The sequence below is a fragment of the Lepisosteus platostomus genome, chromosome 13, assembly GCF_059453375.1.
Source record: "Lepisosteus platostomus isolate fLepPlt1 chromosome 13, fLepPlt1.hap1, whole genome shotgun sequence".
Lineage (NCBI taxonomy): Eukaryota > Metazoa > Chordata > Actinopteri > Semionotiformes > Lepisosteidae > Lepisosteus > Lepisosteus platostomus.
In genome coordinates this window covers 13,306,436-13,332,114 of record NC_142623.1, presented here as the reverse complement: position 1 = coordinate 13,332,114, position 25,679 = coordinate 13,306,436, and the positions used below count along the sequence as shown (strand labels likewise).

At 49.2% G+C, this 25,679-nt stretch overlaps 1 protein-coding gene and 1 long non-coding RNA gene across 15 annotated transcripts in view; one reads left to right on the top strand and one right to left on the bottom strand.

Moving 5' to 3' along the window:
• Nucleotides 1-25,679, bottom strand: part of rfx1a (regulatory factor X, 1a (influences HLA class II expression)) — a 29,958-nt gene that overhangs the window by 1,788 nt on the left and 2,491 nt on the right. For 5 of the 14 annotated variants that reach the window (XM_088603188.1, XM_088603189.1, XM_088603193.1 and 2 more), the window contains exons 2-20: nucleotides 21,895-22,258; nucleotides 19,576-19,685; nucleotides 19,260-19,352; nucleotides 17,496-17,603; nucleotides 16,435-16,533; nucleotides 15,537-15,872; nucleotides 14,746-14,840; nucleotides 14,086-14,449; nucleotides 12,929-13,110; nucleotides 12,273-12,392; nucleotides 4,180-4,301; nucleotides 3,590-3,708; nucleotides 3,250-3,359; nucleotides 2,175-2,326; nucleotides 1,912-2,009; nucleotides 1,496-1,645; nucleotides 906-1,114; nucleotides 656-809; nucleotides 301-346 (exon numbers count right to left, since the gene is read on the bottom strand). In XM_088603188.1, coding sequence (XP_088459314.1) covers nucleotides 301-346; nucleotides 656-809; nucleotides 906-1,114; nucleotides 1,496-1,645; nucleotides 1,912-2,009; nucleotides 2,175-2,326; nucleotides 3,250-3,359; nucleotides 3,590-3,708; nucleotides 4,180-4,301; nucleotides 12,273-12,392; nucleotides 12,929-13,110; nucleotides 14,086-14,449; nucleotides 14,746-14,840; nucleotides 15,537-15,872; nucleotides 16,435-16,533; nucleotides 17,496-17,603; nucleotides 19,260-19,352; nucleotides 19,576-19,685; nucleotides 21,895-22,234 — 3,007 coding nt within the window. In that variant the 5' untranslated portion in view covers nucleotides 22,235-22,258. The remainder of the gene's footprint in view (nucleotides 1-300; nucleotides 347-655; nucleotides 810-905; nucleotides 1,115-1,495; nucleotides 1,646-1,911; nucleotides 2,010-2,174; nucleotides 2,327-3,249; nucleotides 3,360-3,589; nucleotides 3,709-4,179; nucleotides 4,302-12,272; nucleotides 12,393-12,928; nucleotides 13,111-14,085; nucleotides 14,450-14,745; nucleotides 14,841-15,536; nucleotides 15,873-16,434; nucleotides 16,534-17,495; nucleotides 17,604-19,259; nucleotides 19,353-19,575; nucleotides 19,686-21,894; nucleotides 22,259-25,679) is intronic. The other 9 variants (XM_088603194.1, XM_088603195.1, XM_088603196.1 and 6 more) reach the window with 9 other exon arrangements.
• On the top strand, nucleotides 2,284-3,941 carry LOC148649953 (uncharacterized). Its single transcript, XR_015925975.1, has 2 exons — nucleotides 2,284-2,911; nucleotides 2,968-3,941. It is a non-coding gene; the product is annotated as an uncharacterized LOC148649953 (long non-coding RNA).

Below are 25,679 nucleotides of genomic sequence, written 5' to 3'. Positions count from 1 at the left end.
GATAGGCAGGGAGGGAGAGGAAAAAGAAAAGAGGTTGTAAAATGAAATTAAAATGAACCAATGAACATCCTCATTACTCTGAGGAATAACTGGCTCCTCTCTGTTAACAGAATATTGAAAATACTCAGATGCATTTATACACAACAGGGCACAATGGTCATTAAAAGTCTATCCAATACAGTAGAGGACACATCAATATATTACAGAGACCGATCAACTTGATAAACAGAATGATTAATATTTTAAAAAGAAGACTGATCAGTAAATTACAGGACAGAGTGATCATGCACTAATCAATACCTTTATCAGGGTCCAGTGTGTTCAGACTCCTTCCCAGGCTAGCAAACTGAAACAGAAGGAGTTCTGTGCTTCAGTACAGTTACGGGATGTACCAATGTCAGATATAAAAGCAATTGTATGTTAAACCTGTATTCAGGCTCTTCTCTGTGTGAATGTCAATACAGATGGATGTGTTGCAGCGTTGCAGCTGTATTCAGGCTCTTCTCTGTGTGAATGTCAATACAGATGGAGGTGTTGCAGTGTTGCCGCTGTATTCAGGCTCTTCTCTGTGTGAATGACAGTACAGGTGTAGGTGTTGTAGTGTTGCAGCTGTATTCAGGTGAATACAGCACTGTATTCAGCTGCAGTACTGTACCTCGCCCATGACAGCAATGGGGGTCTCTCCCTTGGCCTGGGCCACGCGGTGCTCTATCAGGTAGTACATGTACTCATCGTACAGCAGCCGGATCAGGTGGAAGCTGCCAAAGCTGGCAGCACTGCGCAGGGTCAGGTCCCTGATCACCATGGAGCTGGAGGAGGAAGGCAGGGAGGCCATGCTGTTAATGCTGCCAAGCTCTTTCTACTCAGAGCCCCCCCCTCCCTCCCACTCGGCTGCGTTCTCTCACCTGTAGAATGACCACTTCAGCAGGAAGAGCTTGGCCGCGCGGGGGAAGGCAGGGCTGGCCTGGTAGGGCTTAAGCACCTGGGCCACGACCCCATCCAGCCAGGCAGCCCATTGCTCCAGGGAGTTCTGCTGCTGCAGGGTCAGCTTGAAGTCCTGCTCCAGCCGCTGGACCACCCGGTCCTCACAGCGACACACCCAGGACGCCTGCTCCTGCAGAGGGACAGAACATACTGACTACAGGGACAGATACAGCAACAGGACACACCAACAGGGATGGCTGTACAGAGGGACAAAAGACAGTGAGATAGAAGGACAGAGGAACAGTAATTGGATGGAGAGAGTAACAGTGAGACAAAGGGACAGTCAGAGGAACCATCAGTCATAGAAGCAGCTGGTCAGATGCAGTCGTTCAGAGGAAGAGTCAGAAAGTGAGACAAAGGGATAGTCAGAGGAACAGTTGGTCAGATGAGGAGAGGAATAGTTGATCAGATGGACAGAGGAGCATTCAGACAGAGGAATAGTTGGTCAGAGGAACAGTCCTTCAGATGGACATAGAGACAGTGTTACACAGAAACTGGCAGACGGACAGACCTGTACGTTGGCGAAGTCAACACGGTTGAGGTCGCTAAGCATCTGGTTGATCTGTGCAGTATTCTGCAGGACTGCGCGGGCTGCCTGTGCCAGGTGGTTGAGGGATGTGTACCTGCGCAGTGTCTGTGCAAATGCACTGGCAGAGGTCACCTGCAGAGACAAGATGGACCAGGACACAGAGATTAACAGTTTTCTGTCCATCAGTGGACAATGCAATATATTTCAATCTATGTGTAGTGTATTGAGTGTACTCATACCATGGTGTATACCATGTATTGTATCTTATGGATAGTTGGTTGTGCAGTCAATATATTGTGTATTTGCTGTATGTTGTGAAAGTGGCCTTGCCCAGACCATCTCCACAGGGTGTTAATCACTGCAACGTCAGTCTATTCAGTCTCTACAGTGTGTCTAACCTTGACCCGGACCATCTCCTCAGGGATGTTCATCATGGCAGTGGTCAGCCAGCTCTCCAGGCTCTTGGCGAAGTTTCGGATGGCTTGAGTTAAGGCACCTAGGAGAGTGGAACAGTCAAACCCACAGCGCACACAGTATGGCACACAGTGTGTTACATAGAGGGTCTACACTGTCATACACGGAACAACTCTATAACTCAGGAACAGGGAGAGGCTAATGGGAAGAAGCAGGTGATCCCGGACTCGCGCTGCGGTGGACTCACTGGGGATGGGTCGCAGCACGTCGGGGATGAGAATCTCCACCAGCCCCTGGTACAGCGTGTTGTCGCATTCCCGGCTCCAGCGCAGCACTGGCTCGTATTTGCACAGCAACACCAGGCACGCCTTGGGCAGCCGCTTCTCCGACTCGTCATGGCTGAGAGAGCAAGAGTGTGAGTGGTCATTGCATGCACACAGACACAAGCAACCACTTGGAATTGAAGTGTTCGAAAGCGTCTAGGTGTGCAGGTTACTGTGTCAGTGTGTATCACAGTGTTGGGGTATGTTGGGTCTAGGTGTGCAGGTTACTGTGTCAGTGTGTATCACAGTGTCGGGGTATGTTGGCGTCTAGGTGTGCAGGTTACTGTGTCAGTGTGTATCACAGTGTTGGGGTATGTTGGGTCTAGGTGTGCAGGTTACTGTGTCAGTGTGTATCACAGTGTCGGGGTATGTTGGCGTCTAGGTGTGCAGGTTACTGTGTCAGTGTGTATCACAGTGTCGGGGTATGTTGGCGTCTAGGTGTGCAGGTTACGGTGTCAGTGTGTATCACAGTGTCGGGGTATGTTGGTGTCTAGGTGTGCAGGTTACTGTGTCAGTGTGTATCACAGTGTCGGGGTATGTTGGCGTCTAGGTGTGCAGGTTACGGTGTCAGTGTGTATCACAGTGTCGGGGTATGTTGGTGTCTAGGTGTGCAGGTTACTGTGTCAGTGTGTATCACAGTGTCGGGGTATGTTGGGTCTAGGTGTGCAGGTTACTGTGTCAGTGTGTATTACAGCATCAGGGTATGTTAGTGTCTAGGGGTGTGGGTAACTGTGTCATTGTGTATCACGGTGTCAGGGTATGTTATAATATGTCGAGGCATGTAGGTTACTTGTCAGAGTGTGTTAGAATGTGTCTAGTTGTGTAGGTTACTGTGTCAGTGTGAACCAGGCTGTCAGAGTGTATTACAACGAGTCTGGGTGTGAAGGTTACCGAGGCAGTTGGTATCAGAGTGTCAGAGTGTGTTGGAATGTGTTGCTAGGTGTGCAGGTTACTGTGTCAGTGTGTATCAGTGTCCGAGTGTGTTAGGGTGAGACTCACACAGGCAGTGCAGCCCCCTCGCTGGTCTGGCTGTCACTGTATCTCCAGAATGTTTTCCATAGTGTCTCCACCAGAGTGAACTGCAGGTTAATCATCACATCCAGGATTGCCTGGAGAAAGAGGGACACATGGAGCAGCGGAGTAAGGGGGAGAGGAAAAACTTTCAGGCCGCTAAAAGGTAAATTAAGAGTGGTAAATAAAGTCAAATGGACAAGGTTGTACCTCAGGACAGGGATGTACCTCACAGTGTGACAGACAGATGGGTCAGGGCTGTACCCAACACTGTGACAGACAGGAAAGGGATGTGCCCCACAGTGTGACAGACAGGACAGGGACGTACCTCACAGTGCTCCCTGTATAGCACCTGGAAGCTCTTGATGTGCTCTAATGATATCCCATCAGGCAGTGCTTTGCCCTGCAGGTCAACCTCTGAGAACTCAGGCAGAGCACGAGAAGCATCTGGAAAGACAGGTGAACAGGAAAAGAAAATGCTCTTCAGCTTATTTGACATGCATCTTTTCATTCAAACTGAACTGGACAGAGACCCACACTCACAGTCACTGATAATGTACAGAGAATCTCTCAGACTGTGTAGACAAAGGTCCCACTTCTGATCTTGGGGACCCTTGCAGCTGCTTGTTTCTGTTCTTCGTGAGCACTCAAATAAATACTAGAGCCCATATTAGACCTAATTATATGTTCAGTTTGAATTATTTGTTTTCATGTAGGAGGTTTCCTTTAAACTCTTGCGATTCTTGCATAACTTTCATAATCTTTCAACCTTGAACAGAGACAAAATTACTTAAGTGCCAACCAAGCCGCTTGATGATTTAATTAAAGATTTATGAAGGTAAAGACCTCAGTGGTAATGAAAAGTCAGATGTCCTCACTATCAATGGTGTGACCTTCAGTATTTATCCCCTCTCTCACCCAGGAACTGCTGGTACTGCTGCACTTGTGAACTGATGTCAGACAAGCCAGAACCCTGCTGCTGCCCTGTCCCTAGAGCCATCCCGTTGGTCATCCCCTCCACCTTCTGCACCGGCTTCAGCCTGGAGAGAGACAGGGAAGCCATTACACAGCCAGTCACAGGGACAGCGAGCCACTCAGGCAGGCCATCTGCAGGTGGTGGCTTCAGTCAGGCAGTGGAATGAGAATTTGGCAGGCAGGCAGCAAGATGGTCAGGCAATCAGGTATGTAGTGTAATAATCAAGCAGACAGAGTGTCAGTCAATCAGGCAGGTAGTGAGATAGGCAATTAGGAAGGCAGTATAATAATCAAGTAGGCAGAGTCAGGTAATCATTTATGCAGTGTAATAGGCAGGGAGTGAGATAGTCAGGCAATTAGGTAGGCAGTGGTGTAGTAGTCATGCAGGCAGGCAGTGAGATATTCAGAGAGAGAGAGAGGCTGAGAGAGGCAGCACAGAAGATGAGCTCCTAATTTCTTTGAGATTTTATTGTTTTCTGGAACTGAACAAATAGTCTAGGAATAAGGCAACATCTAACAAAACTAAAGAAAACTACAGAAGTAAAGAAATAATTTGCCATTGGAAAAAAAAAAAATCAACAAAGCGAACATCTAAAAAACTGAAGATAAACTATAAGACACAGCTACACCTGAGGATAAAGGACCTGAGGAAAAACTCCAAAAAGAAAAATCCCCAAGAGATGAAGAGGAACAAACAGAAAAGGAATCATTAAAACAAGGATATAAGAATAAGAAGACAAGAAAGAAAGAAAGAGAAAAAGTACACCAAAGGAAACAAGAAGGAAAGGGAAAATACAAGCAGCATCAAGAGAAGCCAAGAACTCAGCCATCAACACGAAAAACACCTGGTAAGCCCTGTTCTTTCTTCTCCTTTCTTGAAGAAGCCTCTAAAAAATTGAACTGTTTTGTAGATAAAAGTTTAAAAAGTCTTTAGAAAAAGGTACCTTAAAGTTTAAATTAAACAAAATACCACTTGGGCCCACTACACTCAAAAGGCCAAAGTTGAAGAACCTGTTCCCAAGCAACAGGGGGCTGATTGTATTCAAAACGCCCGAGCCAGGCCGTCTGTTTGCTCTTCTCACCTGGGCCCATTGTATTTAAAAGAGCAAGATGAGTACAGAGCAGAACACAGCCCCACTGGACCAGCCCTGCCCCCTCAGCACAGTACTCCAGTACCCTGAGGACGTGAAAACCGTTAAGACCAGGAAACAGTACAAAGACTCCTGGATGAAAGAAAACCCAGAGACCCTCATTGCTGACTACTGCCAGGCAGGAGAAAAGCACATAAAAACCAACCTGCTCTTTTTTACTGAGCATCCGAATGCCTGGCACACAGCTGTGTGTAAGAATTATACAAACACCACCAGAAGGGGCATCAGCAAAGGCAGGCAAATCTCCATAGGGGGAGACAGCGAGGTAGAAGACACTGTCCTGACTGTCAACACCTACCACAATGGTACAGTGATGATACAGGGCAGTGAGGCCGCTCTGGAGCTTTTCGAGGAAAAGTTCACAGACCTTAAAACACAGGCCGACCTGGAGAAACCTCCCCCAGAAACAGGAGAGAGACCCAGCAGCCTGATGCCCGCCACACCGGAGAGTTCAGCTCCACCTGACTCAGAGCCCACAAACACAGCCTCAGCCACAGAACAGCCCAGCAAAAGTGTAGCCCTCGGCAACACGGAAACACACCACCCGGACACACACAGCCCACACCAACCCCCCTGTGACCACAGCACAGTGCGCCTCCTGAGAGAGAAACTCTCTGCTCTGGAGCTGGACTTCACTGAGTTCAAGGAGCTGATGCTGGGGAGACTCACAGAGGGGCAGACAGCACAACAGCTAAGAGACGAGGTGAACAAACACAGGAACGAATGTAAAACCTCCAACAAACAGCTCAGGGCACAGATGGAGGAGCTGCTGCGGGACAACAGTAAGCTGCAGTCGGAAGTAGCAGAGCTGAGAGAGGAGCTGCAGCTCGCGGAGAGGACAAGCAAGACTCTCAAAGACCAGCTGAGGAAACTCACTACTTCCCACTGCAGCCCTGACTGCAACAGAACAGCCCTGAGACCCAGAACACACAACTCACAACACCCACCACCAACCCGCAAAGACACACCCACCTCCACACAACCTGACACCCCTACAACCCCCACCACCAACTCCCACTTACCCAGTACCCCCACCGTAGCAAACACCACACCCACTGCACCCCCCGGCACCCCAAATCCCCTCACAACTCTACTGCCCAAAAGCACACCCACCTTGCCGAACACTCAGGGTGACCCACACACACACCCGGCCCCACCCAACTCCCCCACCTCACATACTGCACCCCCCCAAGCAGCCCCCCGCCCGGCAGCACAGCGCCCCTCCAGCAGACTGGACACCAGAGGCAGACGCATGGAAGTAGCCCTTCTCATCGACTCCAACGGGAGGTACATCGATGAGCACAGGCTCTTCCCGGGATTACAAACAGCAAAGCTCTGGTGTCCGACGACAGAGAAGGCCCTGCAGCTGCTGTCCAGGTCGGTACTGGGAGCCCCTCAGCACATCATCATCCACACCGGCACCAACGACTTGAGGACCCAGAGGGAGCAGGTGGCCCAGTCCATCAGGAGAGTGGCAGAGAGGGCCATACAGGAGTTCCCTCGCGCCCGAATTGTCATCTCCACCCTGCTGCCGAGACAGGACGAGCAGCACCACACCATCCAGAGAATCAATGCCGAGATCTCACGGTGCTGCGCCCTGCTCCCAAACGTCTATCTGGCCCATCACTCCACCCTTGGACCACAGCATCTACACGACCATAAACACCTCAAAAAACAGACCATTGGACTCTTCACAAAAACTCTGAAAGACACCACACTGGGCAGACACCCAAACAGCATCCCAGAGAGAAACAGGAGGACTACCAGAGGAACGCCCCAGCACCCACACCCCCAACCCAGACCAGCTCAACCCACAAAGAACAGAACCAGCACCACCCTACAGCCCTCCAACCCAGACCAACGACCGAACAGGACCAGAACCAGCGCCCCACCCCATGCCCCTCACCCAGACCAGCAGCTGAACCGGACCAGAACCACAACCCCTCCCCACCCAGCACAACAACAGAGCCGGACCGAGCCCCTCCTGCACAGCTACGCCGCAGCCCTGGCCAGACCAGCAGTCCCGAGTGGTTTGGAGCTGGGAGAAATCCGGCAGCTCCTGAACCTCATCTGCACCCGGCTTATGAGTTGAACTTCCATCACCCACAGCGACAGACAAAAACCCAGCACAATACTTGTTTCTGTTGATGATGTAAATGTCCGACACAAATTTGATACAGTTCCAGAAAACAATAACAAATTGCAAAGATAATTCAAACGATAACAATGAGATCTCTAAAGATAAGTATGTGGAACATTCAGGGTCTGGGCTCGTCAGCATTTGGGCTGAAGAGCACTGATCCTGAATTTATCAAGGATGTAAAGGAGACAGACATCATGATCCTACAGGAGACATGGTGTCGGGGAGACTTGGCTACCCACTGTCCCCCAGGCTACAAGGAGATCATGGTGCCCTCTGTCAAAAAACCCCAAATCACCCGGGGCAGAGACTCTGGGGGGATCATTGTGTGGTACAGAGCGGAGCTCAGTCACTCCATACAATTAGTAAAGAAAGAAGAGTCACGAGTTTGGCTTAAAATCAAAAGAAATACCATCTGTACAGAAAACGAGGTTTTCCTGTGTGCTGTCTACATCCCGCCCTCAGAATCCCCCTACTACAGTGAGGGAATTCTCCACAGTCTCCACACGGAGATCGGTCACTTCCAGGGCCAGGGAAACGTGCTGCTCTGTGGTGACCTCAACGCACGAACAGGCACACTGGCAGACTTCACCAGCACACAGGGAAATACTCACATATTTGGACAATCCCCTCTGTACCACACACCGGTCACCTCACACAGGTGCAGCCATGACACCACGGTCAACAGCACCGGGCGCGAGCTGCTGCAGCTCTGTCAAGGGCTGGGCCTGTACATCGTCAACGGCAGGACTAGAGGGGACTCTCTAGGCAGGTTCACCTACAGCTCAGCTCTGGGCAGCAGTGTGGTGGACTACGCCATCACCGACCTGGACCCCTCCTGTATCAGTGCCTTCACTGTCAGGCCACAAACTCCCCTCTCCGACCACAGCCAGATCACACTCTACATGAAGAGAACACACCAGCACAGAGACACACTGACACAGCCCAGCCAGCTGTATGACCTCAACCAGGCATACAGATGGGACACAGACAGCCTAGACAGATACCAAACTGCACTGGGCCATGACGAAATTCAGACACTGATGGACACATTCCTAAACACTCCGTATCAAACCAACAAATTAGGCATAAACTTGGCCACACAAAAACTAAATCACCTATTCCACAAACTAGCATCAAAATCTAAGCTAAAAACAACTACATCAAAAAACTACCAAAAAACAAAAGCAAAAGAAAAGTGGTTTGATACGGAGTGCAAAAACATCAGAAATGCACTACGAAAAGTCTCAAATGAAAAACACAGACAACCACACAACACAGATCTGCGACTCAGGTACTGTGACATGGTAAAACTTTATAAACACACGCTGAAAAAGAAAAGAAACACATACATAGACAAACAACTTGCAGAAATTGAGGAGTCACTAAATCAGAATTGTTTCTGGGAAAAGTGGAACAACTTAAACAAATCAAAATCAGAAGAATTGGCCATCCAAAATGGAACAATCTGGCAAACATACTTTGAAAATCTCTATGAAAAGCTCCCAAATACAAATCAATCAGACCAAAACACCATTTATGAAAAACTCAAAATTTTGGAATTGGCTATCAAAGACAACCAAAACCCCTTAGACTCCCCAATCACTGAGCAGGAGCTACTGGACAAACTCCAGGCCCTCAGACCACGCAAAGCCTGTGGCCATGATGGAGTCATAAATGAGATGCTGAGACACAGCAGCCCAAAGTTGCAACAAGCCCTGCTCAAACTCCTCAATCTCATCATGACAGCTGGATGTTTCCCCGAGGCCTGGAACCAAGGACTGATCACGCCCATCTATAAGAGTGGAGATAAACTCGATCCCAACAACTACCGGGGCATCTGTGTGAACAGTAACCTGGGGAAGGTATTCTGCAGTATCCTAAATACACGAATACTGGCCTTCCTTACCGAACACAATGTCCTGAGTAAAAGTCAGATTGGCTTCTTGCCAGATCACCGCACATCTGATCACATTTACACCCTACACACACTGATAGACAAACACGTCCACCAAAAACACAAAGGAAAAATTTTTGCCTGCTTTGTCGATTTCAAAAAAGCATTTGACTCGATTTGGCATGAGAGATTGTTTTATAAACTACTCCAAAGTGGCATAGGGGGCAAAGTGTACGACATAATTAAATCAATGTATTCAGAGAGCAAATGTGCAGTGAAAATTGGAAACAAAAGGACTAAATTCTTCACCCAAGGCCGCGGGGTGAGACAGGGCTGCAGCCTGAGCCCAACACTGTTCAATATCTATATCAATGAATTAGCAGGAATGTTGGAGCAGTCTGCAGCTCCTGGTCTTACACTACACGACACAGAAATCAAGTTCCTGCTCTACGCAGATGACCTGGTCCTGCTGTCGCCCACAGAACAGGGGCTGCAGCAGAACCTGGCACTGCTGGAGCAGTACTGTCAGACCTGGGCACTGACAGTCAATATGGACAAGACCAGAGTTATGGTTTTCCAGAAGAAAGCCAGACCTCAGGGAAACAGGTACAAATTCACACTGAACAACAACACATTGGAGCACACATCCAGCTACACATATCTCGGTCTCACCATCAGCTCTTCCGGGAGTTTTGACCTGGCAGTGAAGGCACTGAGGGAGAAGGCACTCAGGGCTTTCTACGCAATAAGAAGGAGGCTCTTCAACATCAACCCACCAACAAGAATCTGGCTCCAAATATTTGAAAGTGTAATCCAACCCATTGCCCTATACGGCAGTGAAGTTTGGGGTCCCCTCACAGACCAGGATTACACCCAATGGGACAAACACCCCACAGAAACTCTGCACATGGAGATCTGTAGAATCATCCTCCGTGTGCAGAGAAAAACTCCTAACAACGGGTGCAGGGCCGAATTAGGCCAGTACCCACTATTGATAAACATACAGAAAAGAATATTAAAGTATTGGCTACACCTAAAAAACAGTGACCAAAATTCCTACCACCACAAAGCCCTGCTGAGCCAAGAGCTGAGCCCAAAACAGAGCCCCCTGAGCCAGCTGGTCCTGAGGCTCACCGACCTGAGCCACACCAACACTAACCAGCCTCAGGACAGCACTGCTAGAGCACCACAACCCAGACTCAACCACATCACAGCACAGATCAAACAGCAATATCTCACACACTGGGACACACACACACAAACACAACATAAACTAGAATGCTACAGAACCTTAAACAGACAATACACACTAGCTGAATATTTGACCAAAATAAAAAATAACAAACAGAAACAGACCCTGACGAAGTACAGGCTCAGTGACCACAACCTGGCCATAGAAACTGGGCGACACAGGCAGACCTGGCTGCCCAGAGAGGACAGGCTGTGCTCCCACTGCCAGCAGGGAGAAATAGAGACAGAGGTGCACTTCCTACTGCACTGTGACAGATACTCTGGGATTAGAGAAACATTCTTCCCGAAATTCAGAAATCTAATCCCAGAGTTCCCACACCTGCCAAAACCACAACAGGTCCCAATCCTACTGGGAGAGGGAGGAGGGAACTCAGTTGATCTGGCAGCCCAGTATGTGATCTCCTGTCACAGCCTGAGGAACAGTGAGTCTGTCTCCCAATAATGCTCCAGCCGAATACAGTATATGTCGATATTATATAATATGTCTTTGTTGTAAATGTCTGTAACATGTCTGTAGATTTTATTTTACTTCTATTTTTTGTTTTGTTCTATGTTAATTTTATTATTTTTATTTGCTTTGGCAACACTGATTGTACCTATCGGTCATGCTAATAAAGCACCTTGAATTGAATTGAATTGAATTGAATATTCAGGCAATCAGGTAGGCAGTATACTAGGCAGGCAGTGAGATAGTCAGGTAATCAGGTAGGCTGTGGTGTAGCAGTCATGCAGGCAGACAGTCAGGTAATCAGGTAGGCAGTGTAGTAGTCAAAGCAGGCAGACAGTGAGATAGGTACTTCTGTAGGCAGTATAACAGTCAGGAAGGCAGACAGTCAGGAAGGCAGTGAGATAGTCAGGCACTGGTGAAGGCAGTATAGCAGTCAAGAAGGCAGACGGGCAGTCAGGCAGTGAGATACTCTGGGATTAGAGAAACATTCAGAAATCTAATCCCAGAGTTCCTACACCTGCCAGAATCACAACGGGTCCCAATCCTACTGGGAGAGGGAGGAGGGAACTCAGTTGAACTGGCAGCCCAGTATGTGATCTCCTGTCACAGCCTGAGGAACAGTGAGTCTGTCTCCCAATAATGCTCCAGCCGCCTACAGTATATGTCAATATTTTATAATATGTCTTTGTTGTAAATGTCTGTAATATGTCTGTAGATTTTATTTTACTTCTATTTTTTGTTGTGTTTAATGTAAATATCATTACTTTCATTTGCTTTGGCAACACTGATTGTACCCATCGGTCATGCTAATAAAGCACCTTGAATTGAATTGAATAGTCAGGCTCTGGTGTAGGCAGTACAGCAGTCAAGAAGGCAGACTGGCAGTCAGGCAGGCAGTGAGATAGTCAGGCTCTGGTGTAGGCAGTACAGCAGTCAAGAAGGCAGACGGGCAGTCAGGCAGGCAGAGATAGTGAGGTAGCCAGTGTAATAAGCAGAGAATGAGATACTCAGGCAGTATAATAGTCAAGCAGGCAGAGAGTCAGGCAGGCAGGGAAATAGTCAGGCAATCAGATAGCCAGTGTAATAGTTAAGCAGGGAAACAATGAGACAGTCAGGCACTCAGTAAACAGTAAAGCAGTGAGACAGTACCTCTGTTTCTGAGAGAATGGCTGCTGCCTCATAGCCAGGTGTTGCTGGTCCTCCATGAGACGCAGCAGAGGGGAGCTCGCCTTGATCCGCAGCCCATAGTAATGATACTTAGAATTCCCCCTGAAACAACACATATTTCACTATGACAATACACACACTAGCCCTTCTGAAACAACACATATTTCACTATGACAATACACACACTAGCCCTTCTGAAACAACACATACTTCACTATGACAATACACACACTAGCCCTTCTGAAACAACACATACTTCACTATGACAATACACACACTAGCCCTTCTGAAACAACACATACTTCACTATGACAATACACACACTAGCCCTTCTGAAACAACACATACTTCACTACCACAACACACTCGCACACTAGCCCTTCTGAAACAACACATACTTCACTATGACAATACACACACAAGCTCCTGCTGTAGTAGGATGCACACAGCATTGTAGCAGACTGTAATAAAAAACTGTCACGATGTGGACATGTAATGTACATGAACAGTGTATCAGGTACGTTACAACAGCGTTTGTTGAGCTACAACAGTGCATCACAGAAGTGAATCCCACTCGTGTGAGTGACGAGGGGTCTGTCAGGGTCGCATGCCGTGATGGCGTGGTGACGGGTCTGTACCGTGTGCCCAGCCGCCTGGTACGCAGCCCCATGAAGACGGAGCGGATCAGCTTGCCAAAAGAGGCGGCGTTGACAGGCTCCAGCTTCTGCTCCTGGCAATGCAGCAGGTAGTGGCAGTAGAGTGTGGAGCGAGGGAGGCTGACGCCCTCGGCCGTCTCGTAGTTATCTAACAGCCACTGAACCTGAGAGAGAGGGGTTCATACAGACACACTCACTGACTGGACACTACAGTACATTAACACTGCACTGAGAGAGAGGGGTTCATACAGACACACTCACTGACTGGACACTACAGTACATTAACACTGCACTGAGAGAGAGGGGTTCATACAGACACACTGACTGACTGGACACTACAGTACATTAACACTGCACTGAGAGAGAGGGGTTCATACAGACACACTGACTGGACACTACAGTACATTAACACTGCACTGAGAGAGAGGGGTTCATACAGACACACTGACTGACTGGACACTACAGTACATTAACACTGCACTGAGAGAGAGGGGTTCATACAGACACACTGACTGGACACTACAGTACATTAACACTGCACTGAGAGAGAGGGGTTCATACAGACACACTGACTGACTGGACACTACAGTACATTAACACTGCACTGAGAGAGAGGGGTTCATACAGACACACTGACTGGACACTACAGTACATTAACACTGCACTGAGAGAGAGGGGTTCATACAGACACACTGACTGACTGGACACTACAGTACATTAACACTGCACTGAGAGAGGGGTTCATACAGACACACTGACTGACTGGACACTACAGTACATTAACACTGCACTGAGAGAGAGGGGTTCATACAGACACACTGACTGACTGGACACTACAGTACATTAACACTGCACTGAGAGAGAGGGGTTCATACAGACACACTGACTGACTGGACACTACAGTACATTAACACTGCACTGAGAGAGAGGGGTTCATACAGACACACTGACTGACTGGACACTACAGTACATTAACACTGCACTGAGAGAGAGGGGTTCATACAGACACACTAACTGGACACTACATTACGTTAACACTGCACTGAGAGAGAGGAGGTATACAATATTAATGGCACACCCATTTCAGATTCTCAGGAGAACACATTAACACACCCTCTGGCTCTACAGGCTGTACTCACTGTGGCAGGTGAGGCACGTGTGGTATGGGAGTAGGTCTGGTTGCTCCCGCTGTTACTAAGCATGTACCCTCCTTGGATGACGTAGCTGCCCCCTGCACCTGCTGCAGCTCCTCCGCTGGGAGTGGTCCCACCTGCCTGCCCTGTCCCCCCGGTTGCACTTGCAGCTCCTGTGCTCGGATTGGCAACAATCTGTCCCGTGCCCACAAACATAGAGACTGCTGTGCCCCCTGCTGAGCTAGACACCGCCTGAGAAGTCACAGGGGTGGTGACCTGCGATCCTGAGGCAGCAGGTGGCTCATAGTAAGTGGCAGCTGCAGGTGCATTGTACAGGGGTGTCTCGGAGTAGGAGTAACTGCCAGAACGTCTGCAGAGAGAGAGGGGTTAATACAGACACACTGACTGACTGGACACTACAGTACATTAACACTGCACTGAGAGAGAGGGGTTCATACAGACACACTGACTGACTGGACACTACAGTACATTAACACTGCACTGAGAGAGAGGGGTTCATACAGACACACTGACTGGACACTACGGTACATTAACACTGCACTGAGAGAGAGGGGTTCATACAGACACACTGACTGGACACTACAGTACATTAACACTGCCTTAACATCAGAACTGAAGGAGAGATGGACAGGCAGTCAGACTCACATTGTGCTGGTGGTGTAACCTGCATCGCCTCCTTCTACATATTGGACCTGACTGGAGTAGACGTGCTGTACTGGGACCTGCTGGAGCTGCTGCACCTGGTGCACATACACACACACACTGGGTTAGTGTACTATACACATTCACACACACTGGGCCAGTGTGCTGTACACATTCACACACACACTGCGCCAGTGTGCTGTACACATACAGTACATACACACAGGGTTAGTGTACTGTACACATACACATGGGGTTAACATACAATGCACACACAAACAGGAATATTAACAATAATCCATGCTGGATTATTGTATTGTACCATGGATAGTGAAATATCACACATTCCAATCCATTTCAGACAGTTGATTTTGTTATATAACAATTAAATAGCAGACCCTTAACAACCTTAATTATTGAATAACCTCAGTGTTAGGATCCTCTGCTCTTCTCTAGACTGTTGACTCCAGTGTGTTCAGCTGCTCTGTGTGAGACTTAAAGGGAGAATGAGGGGGAATTTAAAGTGTTTTATACAAATCTTTATGGGTGCTGTATGTCTGGAAGAAGCTACCCAGCCATGTTGCTAAATGCCAGTAATCTTGGCTTCCTTCAAGAATGATTGGATAAGATGAACTAGCTACTGACTACCAAAAGCGCGAGATAGACTGAATGGCTCCTCTCGTCTGTCTGTTCTTAATTCACACATGCAGAGGCCTGGTTTTCTCTCTCTCCATTGACATCTCCTACCTCTCTTACACTCTCCCACTCCCCATCCCTCTCTCTCAGGGACCTACTCTCAAGGCTGTTGCCCCCGCTGTCTCGTAGAGCAGTAGCTGGGGCAGGGGCTGCACTGTGACTGGGGTGCCAGTAGGGGGCAGCAGAGGAAGGGAGAGGGGGAAATGGAGAGGGAGGGAGAAAGGGAAGGAGAAAGGGAGCGAGGGGTGAAAGGCAGGGCACAGGGAGCTGTAGTTCCTGTCGTAGCCCGGGCTGCAGTGGGGCGAGGGGGAGCGGGAGGGAGGCTGTCCATCTGTCTCAGAGTCTATCTGCTTGACTGACCCCCACTGCAAGGCTCCCCTCTCTCTCTCTGTCTCTCTCTGCCTCCCTGCCTCAACACCTCTGCTTCCTGGACTCTGCACGGAGAGGGCAATCAACTAAGAAACAATACTAACTTTAATCCCAACACCAGTAATAATAAATAATGCATTTAAAGAAGGCTTTTCATTCCAAAAATCCCACAATCCTACATTCAGGAGGAGACCCACTTCATCCCCACTGAAGTGCTGCACCACTGCTCACAGGTCAGGGGAGGAGAGAGAAACTGTTTCTCCTGTTGAATTAAGGGGGAACTTAATTCAAGCCCCGAGTGGAATTTTCTAAGGTTAACACTGAACCAGTATCAATACTCGCATTGATACAACAATCAGCACGAATGCCACTAACACCAACAAAAAATACCAGCACTACTGCCGTAATATTTTATGAACCCTAATAGAAGTGTTTATCATTCAGTATGAAGGTGTCTTTGTGGCAGTTTGGTGTCTCTTGTAGTGTGACAGTGTCTCTCAATATCTTTCAGTGTCTCACTGTCTGTCCACCAGTGTCTCAGTATATCTCTCTGTTTATCTTTGTTTGAAAGTGTCTCTCAGTATCTCAGATTTGCTCTGTAAATCTCCATGTTTCATTACAGCTCACCTCTTGGGTCAGATGTACTTGCTGCAGGTTTGTAACACTCAACTGGGCACTCTGTCCTGTCTTGGCCGTCTGGGGCGCTGCCTGCACTACTGACCTCTGCTGGAGAGACAGAGCAATGACATTGGGGAGTGTAGGCATAGTCCAGCACACAGTCCAGTCTGCAGTCACACTCTTTCCTTCTCTGTATCCTGTACTCGAAGCACCCCAGGTTACAGTAGCTAAGGCCTGGCATTTGTGTGTGTTTTATAAGCACATCACACATTACCTAGGTTAGGGTCTTCCACCACAAGACCCACACAAACTGCCCAGAAACAAAGGGACACCTTTCATCCCCAGTCCAGTATAGTGTACAATCAAGACTCCTACACAGCAGATCTGTCCTGCTTTTAATTGCTCATTGAATAGCAGCATTATTTAATAAGAATCCTTCAATTTTACTGTAGGCTTCAATTAGGGTCCTTATTATCCTGGTGGAAAAGGGGTCCTTCAGCCAGAAAGGATGGAAACCCTTCTCCAGGTTGAAATGGTCAGTCTCAGATGTTTAAATACAACCCGATTTGGGCCAGTGTAATAACACCTGCATCTGCATCACAACTAGTGCAGGAAACCAGAGGTGGACTTTGGTTCAGACACAAGATTCTTCAACTGCTGACCAACTGACTGGCTAGAAAGCAGAGACCTCCTTTCATAAAAGACCAGACAGTAACTTTTAACACTGACATAATGTGGTCCAGACACACAGAAACACACTTAAATGACCACACTGACCGGTACTGGTACATTGACAAGTACTGAAACACAACACACTGACCACTACAGATCCACACACTGGCCAGTACTGGTACATTGACAGAAACACAACGTGCACTGACCACTACAGATACACATGCTGACTGGTACAGAAAACGCATCGTATACTGACCACTACAGATACACCAGCTGACCACGACAGATACAGAAACGCACACAACAATCATCAGCAGACATACAGACACTGCTGGACAGACAAATTCTCAGTCATGAAACACAACAGGGTGCGAGTGACCAGGGCTGGAGGCTACCTCAGGGGGGGAGTGACCCTGTGGCTGGACAGGGTGGACAGACAGAACGGACACTGCAGACACTGTCCCCCCCTTCGTCCCTGGAGATGCTGCCTGGACCACCAGCCTCTGTCAGGACACACAGCAACACACAGTTATACAACATCACACAAATACACAACAGCACACAGTGACACAACAACACAAATCACTGTAACACACAATCACAACTGCATAGCAGAAGGGCGCAGTCTGGTGTTCTGCTGCATGCTTGCACTGCTGGGCAGCACTGACACAGGGTAAGAAGCTGAGACTGTGCCCTGTATCTTAAGACTCCTGCCAGCCAGCAACCTCCTGGACCATACAGGACCATGTCAGGACAGCCAGGAGAGGGAGCAATTTTAACAACAGGTGAGGTCTGAGAAGGAGCTACCTGTGTCACGCTAACACACCCAAGAGAGTGAGTTACCTGTGAGAAAGGTTCACCTGAGAGAGTGAGTTACCTGTGAGAAAGGCTCACCCGAGACAGTGAGTTACCTGTGAGAAAGGCTCACCCAAGAGAGTGAGTGACCTGTGAGAAAGGGTCACCTGAGAGAGTGAGTGACCTGTGAGAAAGGGTCACCCGAGAGAGTGAGTGACCTGTGAGAAAGGGTCACCCGAGAGAGTGAGTTACCTGGGAGAAAGGCTCACCCGAGAGAGTGAGTTACCTGTGAGAAAGGCCCACCCGAGAGAGTGAGTTACCTGTGAGAAAGGCCCACCCGAGAGAGTGAGTTACCTGTGAGAAAGCTCACCCCAGAGAGTGAGTTACCTGAGAGAAAGGCTCACCAGAGAGTGAGTTACCTGTGAGAAAGGCTCGCCTGAGACAGTGAGTTACCTGTGAGAAAGGCTCACCAGAGAGTGAGTTACCTGTGAGACAGGCTCGCCTGAGACAGTGAGTTACCTGTGAGAAAGGCTCACCAGAGAGTGAGTTACCTGTGAGAAAGGCTCACCAGAGAGAGTGAGTTACCTGTGAGAAAGGCTCGCCCCAGAGAGTGAGTTACCTGTGAGAAAGGCTCACCAGAGAGAGTGAGTTACCTGTGAGAAAGGCTCGCCCCAGAGAGTGAGTTACCTGTGAGAAAGGGTCACCTGAGACAGTGAGTTACCTGTGAGAAAGGCTCACCAGAGAGAGTGAGTTACCTGTGAGAAAGGCTAAACCGAGAGACTGAATTACCTGTGAGAAAGGGTCACCTGAGACAGTGAGTTACCTGTGAGAAAGGCTCACCCGAGATAGTGAGTTACCTGTGAGAAAGGCTCACCCGAGACAGTGAGTTACCTGTGAGAAAGCCTCGCCCCAGAGAGTGAGTTACCTGTGAGAAAGGCTCACCTGAGACAGTGAGTTACCTGTGAGAAAGGGTCACCGGAAAGAGTGAGTTACCTGTGAGAAAGGCTCACCAGAGAGAGTGAGTTACCTGTGAGAAAGGCTCAACCGAGAGAGTGAGTTACCTGTGAGAAAGGGTCACCTGAGACAGTGAGTTACCTGTGAGAAAGGCTCGCCCCAGAGAGTGAGTTACCTGTGAGAAAGGCTCACCCGAGATAGTGAGTTACCTGTGAGAAAGGCTCACCCGAGACAGTGAGTTACCTGTGAGAAAGGCTCACCCGAGAGAGTGAATTACCTGTGAGAAAGGGTCACCTGAGACAGTGAGTTACCTGTGAGAAAGGCTCACCCGAGAGAGTGAATTACCTGTGAGAAAGTTACCTGTAAGAAAGGATTATCAGACAGAGCAGTTACACATGAGAGTGGGTTACCTGAGAAGGGACGGTGACTTGCTGCACTGAGGGCAGCTGGAGAGCAGAGACTGTAGCGCCCTTTGATGACACACCGCCCTGGACCAACAGACGCTGTGAGGGACAGATGAAGATACAGGGAGGAAAGAGAGAACACAGAACTGTAAGTCAGTCCAGTTTGGGTCTTTGTGACCTTTAGCTGTGAGCACTGTGTCTTCTGTCTGAGCTGTGGGCTTAAGCAGCCTTGTGCTGTCTGACATGGTTGATCAAAGTGAGTGTATAAGTATAGCCTGGTTAGCAGTTCAGGTGTTACACCAGATGAGTTTCAACTGTTTACCTGCTGTGAGTTCTGCACCTGCTGCACCACCTGAGTAGGGACTCCAGTCTGCACTACAGCTGGTGGGGGGCTAGATTCAGACACCGAGTCACTGGGGTGAAGAGAACCCTCTGAAAAATACAGAGAGAGAAGGGTTAACAGACACTAAACAGACATTATAGATTTAACACTGTATTGAGATGAAGAGGTTAATACCTCTTGAGATAAAAAGGTTGATGCACGGAGAGAAAGAGGGGTTAATACAGACACACTGACTGACTGGACACTACAGTAATTGAAATGCTGCATTGAGAGAGAGGGGTTAATACAGACACACTAACTGGACACTACAGTACATTAACATTGCACTGAGAGAGAGGGGTTAATACAGACACACTGACTGACTGGACACTACAGTACATTAACACTGCACTGAGAGAGAGGGGTTAATACAGACACACTGACTGACAGGACACTACAGTACATTGATACTGTACTGAGAAAGCAGGTTAATATTGATACTAGACTAACTGTATCCTACAGTATAATAACACTACACTGAGAGAGAAATCTTTACTTACGGTATCCACAATCCAGGTTATAAAACCAGTTATGGTAGTACATCATTCTCAGGATGCAGAGAGAGAAAGAGAGAGTGATGGAGCCACAGGGAGGAATAGAGAGAGGGGGTGGGATGTGCTTAGGCTGAGGCCTGATGCTTTATATCCTGAGAAAACAGCCTTGAACAGCTAATCTCGGGGGCTACAGAAACAATCCCTTCTGCACATAAACACAGGTATCAGATTGGGAACGTTGTAGAGATGGGAACAACAAAACTGCAGTCAGAAAGGTCAGACAGTGTGTGTTCCTTCTCCTCCTTCTGTTACTCCCTCTCCCGAGTCACTCCCTCTCCTCCTCGCACTATAGCTCCCGAGTCACTCCCTCTCCTCCTCGCACTATAGCTCCAGCATCACTCCCTCTCCTCCTCACACTACAGCTCGAGTCACTCCCTCTCTTCCTCGCACTATAGCTTCTGAGTCACTCCCTCTGCTCCTCGCACTATAGCTCCAGCGTCACTCCCTCTCCTCCTCGCACCATAGCTCCCGAGTCACTCACTCTCTTCCTCGCACTATAGCTCCAGCATCACTCCCTCTCCTCCTCACACTACAGCTCGAGTCACTCCCTCTCCTCCTCGCACTATAGCTTCTGAGTCACTCCCTCTGCTCCTCGCACTATAGCTCCAGTGTCACTCCCTCTCCTCCTCGCACTATAGCTCCCAAGTCACTCCCTCTCCTCCTCACACTATAGTTCTAGCATCACTGCCTCTCCTTCTCGCACTATAGTTCTAGCGTCACTCCCTCTCCTCCTCGTACTATAGCTCCCGAGTCACTCCCTCTCCTCCTCGTACTATAGCTCCCGAGTCACTCCCTCTCCTCCTTGTACTATAGTTCTAGTGTCACTCCCTGTCCTCCTTGCACTATAGCTCCTGAGTCACTCCCTCTCCTCCTCGCACTATAGCTCCCGAGTCACTCCCTCTCCTCCTCACTCTCTGTCCCTCTGCCCCTCATCATTCTCTGTCCACTCATCACTTTCTCTGTCCCCTTGTCATTCTCTCTATCCCTCTGCCCCTGGTCACTCTCTCTGTCCCTCTGTACCCTCGCTACTCTCCCTGTCCCTCTATACCCTCGCTACTCTCTCTGTCCCTCTGCCCACTCATCACTGTCTCTGTTCCCTTGTCACTCTCTCTGTCCCTGTCTCCCCATCACTCTCGTTCGCCTCTACATGTGTGGAGGATGTAGTTCTGAGCACATGAAGAATACTGTGTTTGTAGAGTCTGAGTTAGGTTGGTACAAACCTGTTTACAGGGTTACTGTGATTATGTAGTCATACAGCCACTGTATTCCCACACGACAACTCAGACATTTACAGTCCTTTTATTGGTGGCCTTTAAGGACAATAGCTCTCTCTCTCTTTTTCTCTCCCTCCCGCTCTGTCCACCCAGCTTGGCAATGCGATATCAATGTTACCTGACACTTGCTAGGTTAGTCTGAATATAGCACTCCCTGAAATAAACTCACTGACTCAGTGAAACACACTGACACATGCAGACTGACTCAGTGTGTGTACACATATGTGTATGCTTTAGTATACCAGTACGTGTACAGTGTGTCAATGTGTATATACAGTGTGCCATTGTGTGTATACAGTAAGTCTATTCCTCAGTGCGTCAGTCTGTGTATACGTGTCACTGTATGTACAGTGTGTTCAAATGTGTCAGTGTGTTTACAGTGAGTCTATCCCTCAATGTGTTGGTGTTTGTACAGTGCATCTTTTTCTCACCTGTGACAGTGACCACGATGTACTGCGCAGTGCCCTGGCCACTGCCAGGCTGGGTGGGTGAACTCTGTATCTCCGCGGTAACATACTGCGTCTGCGTAGGTGTCTGTGGGGGGGCAGTGCCAGCCGGGGGGGCCGATTTCTGCCCAGAGGGAGTTGCAGGAGTGGTATTGCTCTGTCCCGCTTGGGGGGGAGGAGCGCTTTGCAGCTCTGCCATGTACTGTGCTGGGGTGGGAGGGGGAGCAGCAGGTGGCTGGGTCTGTTGTGCCTGTCCTGTCACCACACCGCCCCCCTGAGGCTGGGAGGACTGTTGCAGCTCCCCTACATAGGCTGGAGTTGCCATGACCGGACCCAGCACTGCTTTGACCTGGGAGAGGGGCAGAAAGATAAGACAGCAGAGCGGGAGAGAGGGAGGAAACTGCTGTTAATGCTGAAATATTTTCCAAATAATACTGTGAATGAACACCAATGTGACAGTGAGAGGGATACTGGCAGAAAGCAGTGGAGGATGGCAGTAGAGAGACAGGTCATCATAAGTTGGCAACTGATTCCACTGTCCTGAACAGCCCTGTTAGAGAGATATATTTTAACAACACCTAGGACAGGCTGGTACCGCGGCCTGAAATAAACTGAACGGGGGCAGAGGGAGAAAAACAGACAGCGTGACAGGAGGTGAGGTGGCGTACTGGGTATCCTATTCCACATTTAAGCTGTAATGTGAGAAACCTGCCTTTACTGCAGTGCAGTATGTTCTGGGTCTTTCTCCTACTGACACTGAATACGCTGGAGACACAGTACACAGTGAACATACCGCAGGCTGTCCAACACTGAGGTCCTAACATCACAACACTGTCCAGCACTGAGGGACTCACATCACAACACTGTCCAGCACTGAGGGACTCACATCACAACACTGTCCAGCATTGAGGGACTCACATCACAACACTGTCCAGCATTGAGGTCCTAACATCACAACACTGTCTAGCACTGAGGTCCTCACATCACAACACTGTCCAACACTGAGGTCCTCACATCACAACACTGTCTAGCACTGAGGTCCTCACATCACAACACTGTCCAACACTGAGAGACTTGCATCACTGAAACCCAGTTTCTATTATTGCAACTATTCCTACTGACATTTCTCTTGTTCCTATTACTACTCATGTTAATATTGCTGCTCCTGTTCCTACGGACATTGCTCCACTGCCTGACTGCTCCAGGCACTGCTCCACATTGCACTGACACGCAAAACTCACAGACTGGACCATTACTCCTGACACTGCCAGCTCACAGACTGGACCATTACTCCTGACACTGCCAGCTCACAGACTGGACCGTTCCTCCTGACGCTGCCAGCTCACAGACTGGATCATTACTCCTGACGCTGCCAGCTCACAGACTGGACCGTTCCTCCTGACGCTGCCAGCTCACAGACTGGATCATTACTCCTGACACTGCCAGCTCACAGGCTGGACTGTTCCTCCTGACACTGCCAGCTCACAGACAAGACTGCTACTCCTGACACTGCCAGCTCACAGACTGGACCGTTACTCCTCACACTGCCAGCCTACAGACAGGACTGCTACTCCTGACACTGCCAGCTCACAGACTGGACTGTTACTCCTCACACTGCCAGCTCACAGACTGGACTGTTACTCCTGACACTGCCAGCTCACAGACTGGACTGTTCCTCCTCACACTGCCAGCTCACAGACTGGACTGTTACTCCTGACACTGCCAGCTCACAGACAGGACTGTTACTCTTGACACTGCCAGCTCACAGACAGGACTGTTACTCTTGACACTGCCAGCTCACAGACAGGACTGTTACTCCTGACACTGCCAGCTCACAGACTGGACTGTTACTCCTGACACTGCCAGCTCACAGACAAGATCGTTACTCCTGACACTGCCAGCTCACTGACAGGATCGTTACTCCTGACACTGCCAGCTCACAGACTGGACTGTTACTGACAAAGACAGAATCATTACTCATGACACTACCAGTTCACAGACTGGACTGTTCCTCCTGACACTGACAGCTCACAGACTGGACCGTTACTCCTGACACTGACAGCTTGCAGACAGGACTGCTACTCCTGACACTTCCAGTCACAGACTAGACCATTACTCCCGACACTGTCAGCTCACAGACTGGACTGTTACTCCTGACACTGCCAGCTCACAGACAGGACTGTTTCTCCTGACACTGACAGCTCACAGACTGGACTGTTACTCCTGACACTGACAGCTCACAGACTGGACCGTTACTCCTGACACTGACAGCTCACAGACTGGACCATTACATCTGACACTGACAGCTCACAGACTGGACTGTTACTCCTGACACTGCCAGCTCACAGACTGGACCGTTACTCCTGACACTGACAGCTCACAGACTGGACCGTTACTCCTGACACTGACAGCTTGCAGACAGGACTTCTACTCCTGACACTGACAGCTCACAGACTGGACTGTTACTCCTGACACTGACAGCTCACAGACTAGACCATTACATCTGACACTGCCAGCTCACAGACTGGACTGTTACTGACAAAGACAGAATCATTACTCATGACACTACCAGTTCACAGACTGGACTGTTCCTCCTGACACTGACAGCTCACAGACTGGACCGTTACTCCTGACACTGACAGCTTGCAGACAGGAAAGCTACTCCTGACACTGACAGCTCACAGACTGGACTGTTACTCCTGACACTGACAGCTCACAGAATGGACCGTTACTCCTGACACTGACAGCTCACAGACTGGACCATTACATCTGACACTGACAGCTCACAGACTGGACTGTTACTCCTGACACTGCCAGCTCACAGACTGGACTGTTACTCCTGACACTGACAGCTCACAGACTGGACCGTTACTCCTGACACTGACAGCTTGCAGACAGGACTGCTACTCCTGACACTGACAGCTCACAGACTGGACTTTTACTCCTGACACTGACAGCTCACAGACTAGACCATTACATCTGACACTGACAGCTCACAGACAGGACTGTTACTCCTGACACTGCCAGCTCACAGACTGGACTGTTACTCCTGACACTGACAGCTCACAGACTGGACCATTACATCTGACACTGACAGCTCACAGACAGGACTGTTACTCCTGACACTGCCAGCTCACAGACTGGACTGTTACTCCTGACACTGCCAGCTCACAGACTGGACTGTTACTCCTGACACTGCCAGCTCACAGACTGGACTGTTACTCCTGACACTGCCAGCTCACAGACTGGACCATTACATCTGACACTGCCAGCTCACAGACTGGACTGTTACTCCTGACACTGACAGCTCACACACTGGACTGTTCCTCCTGACACTGCCAGCTCACAGACTGGACTGTTACTCCTGACACTGCCAGCTCACAGACTGGACTGTTACTCCTGACACTGCCAGCTCACAGACTGGACGGTTACTCCTGACACTGACAGCTCACAGACTGGACTGTTACTCCTGACACTGCCAGCTCACAGACTTGACTGTTACTCCTGACACTGCCAGCTCACAGACTGGACCATTACATCTGACACTGCCAGCTCACAGACTGGACTGTTACTCCTGACACTGACAGCTCACACACTGGACTGTTCCTCCTGACACTGCCAGCTCACAGACTGGACTGTTACTCCTGACACTGCCAGCTCACAGACTGGACTGTTACTCCTGACACTGCCAGCTCACAGACTGGACGGTTACTCCTGACACTGACAGCTCACAGACTGGACTGTTCCTCCTGACACTGCCAGCTCACAGA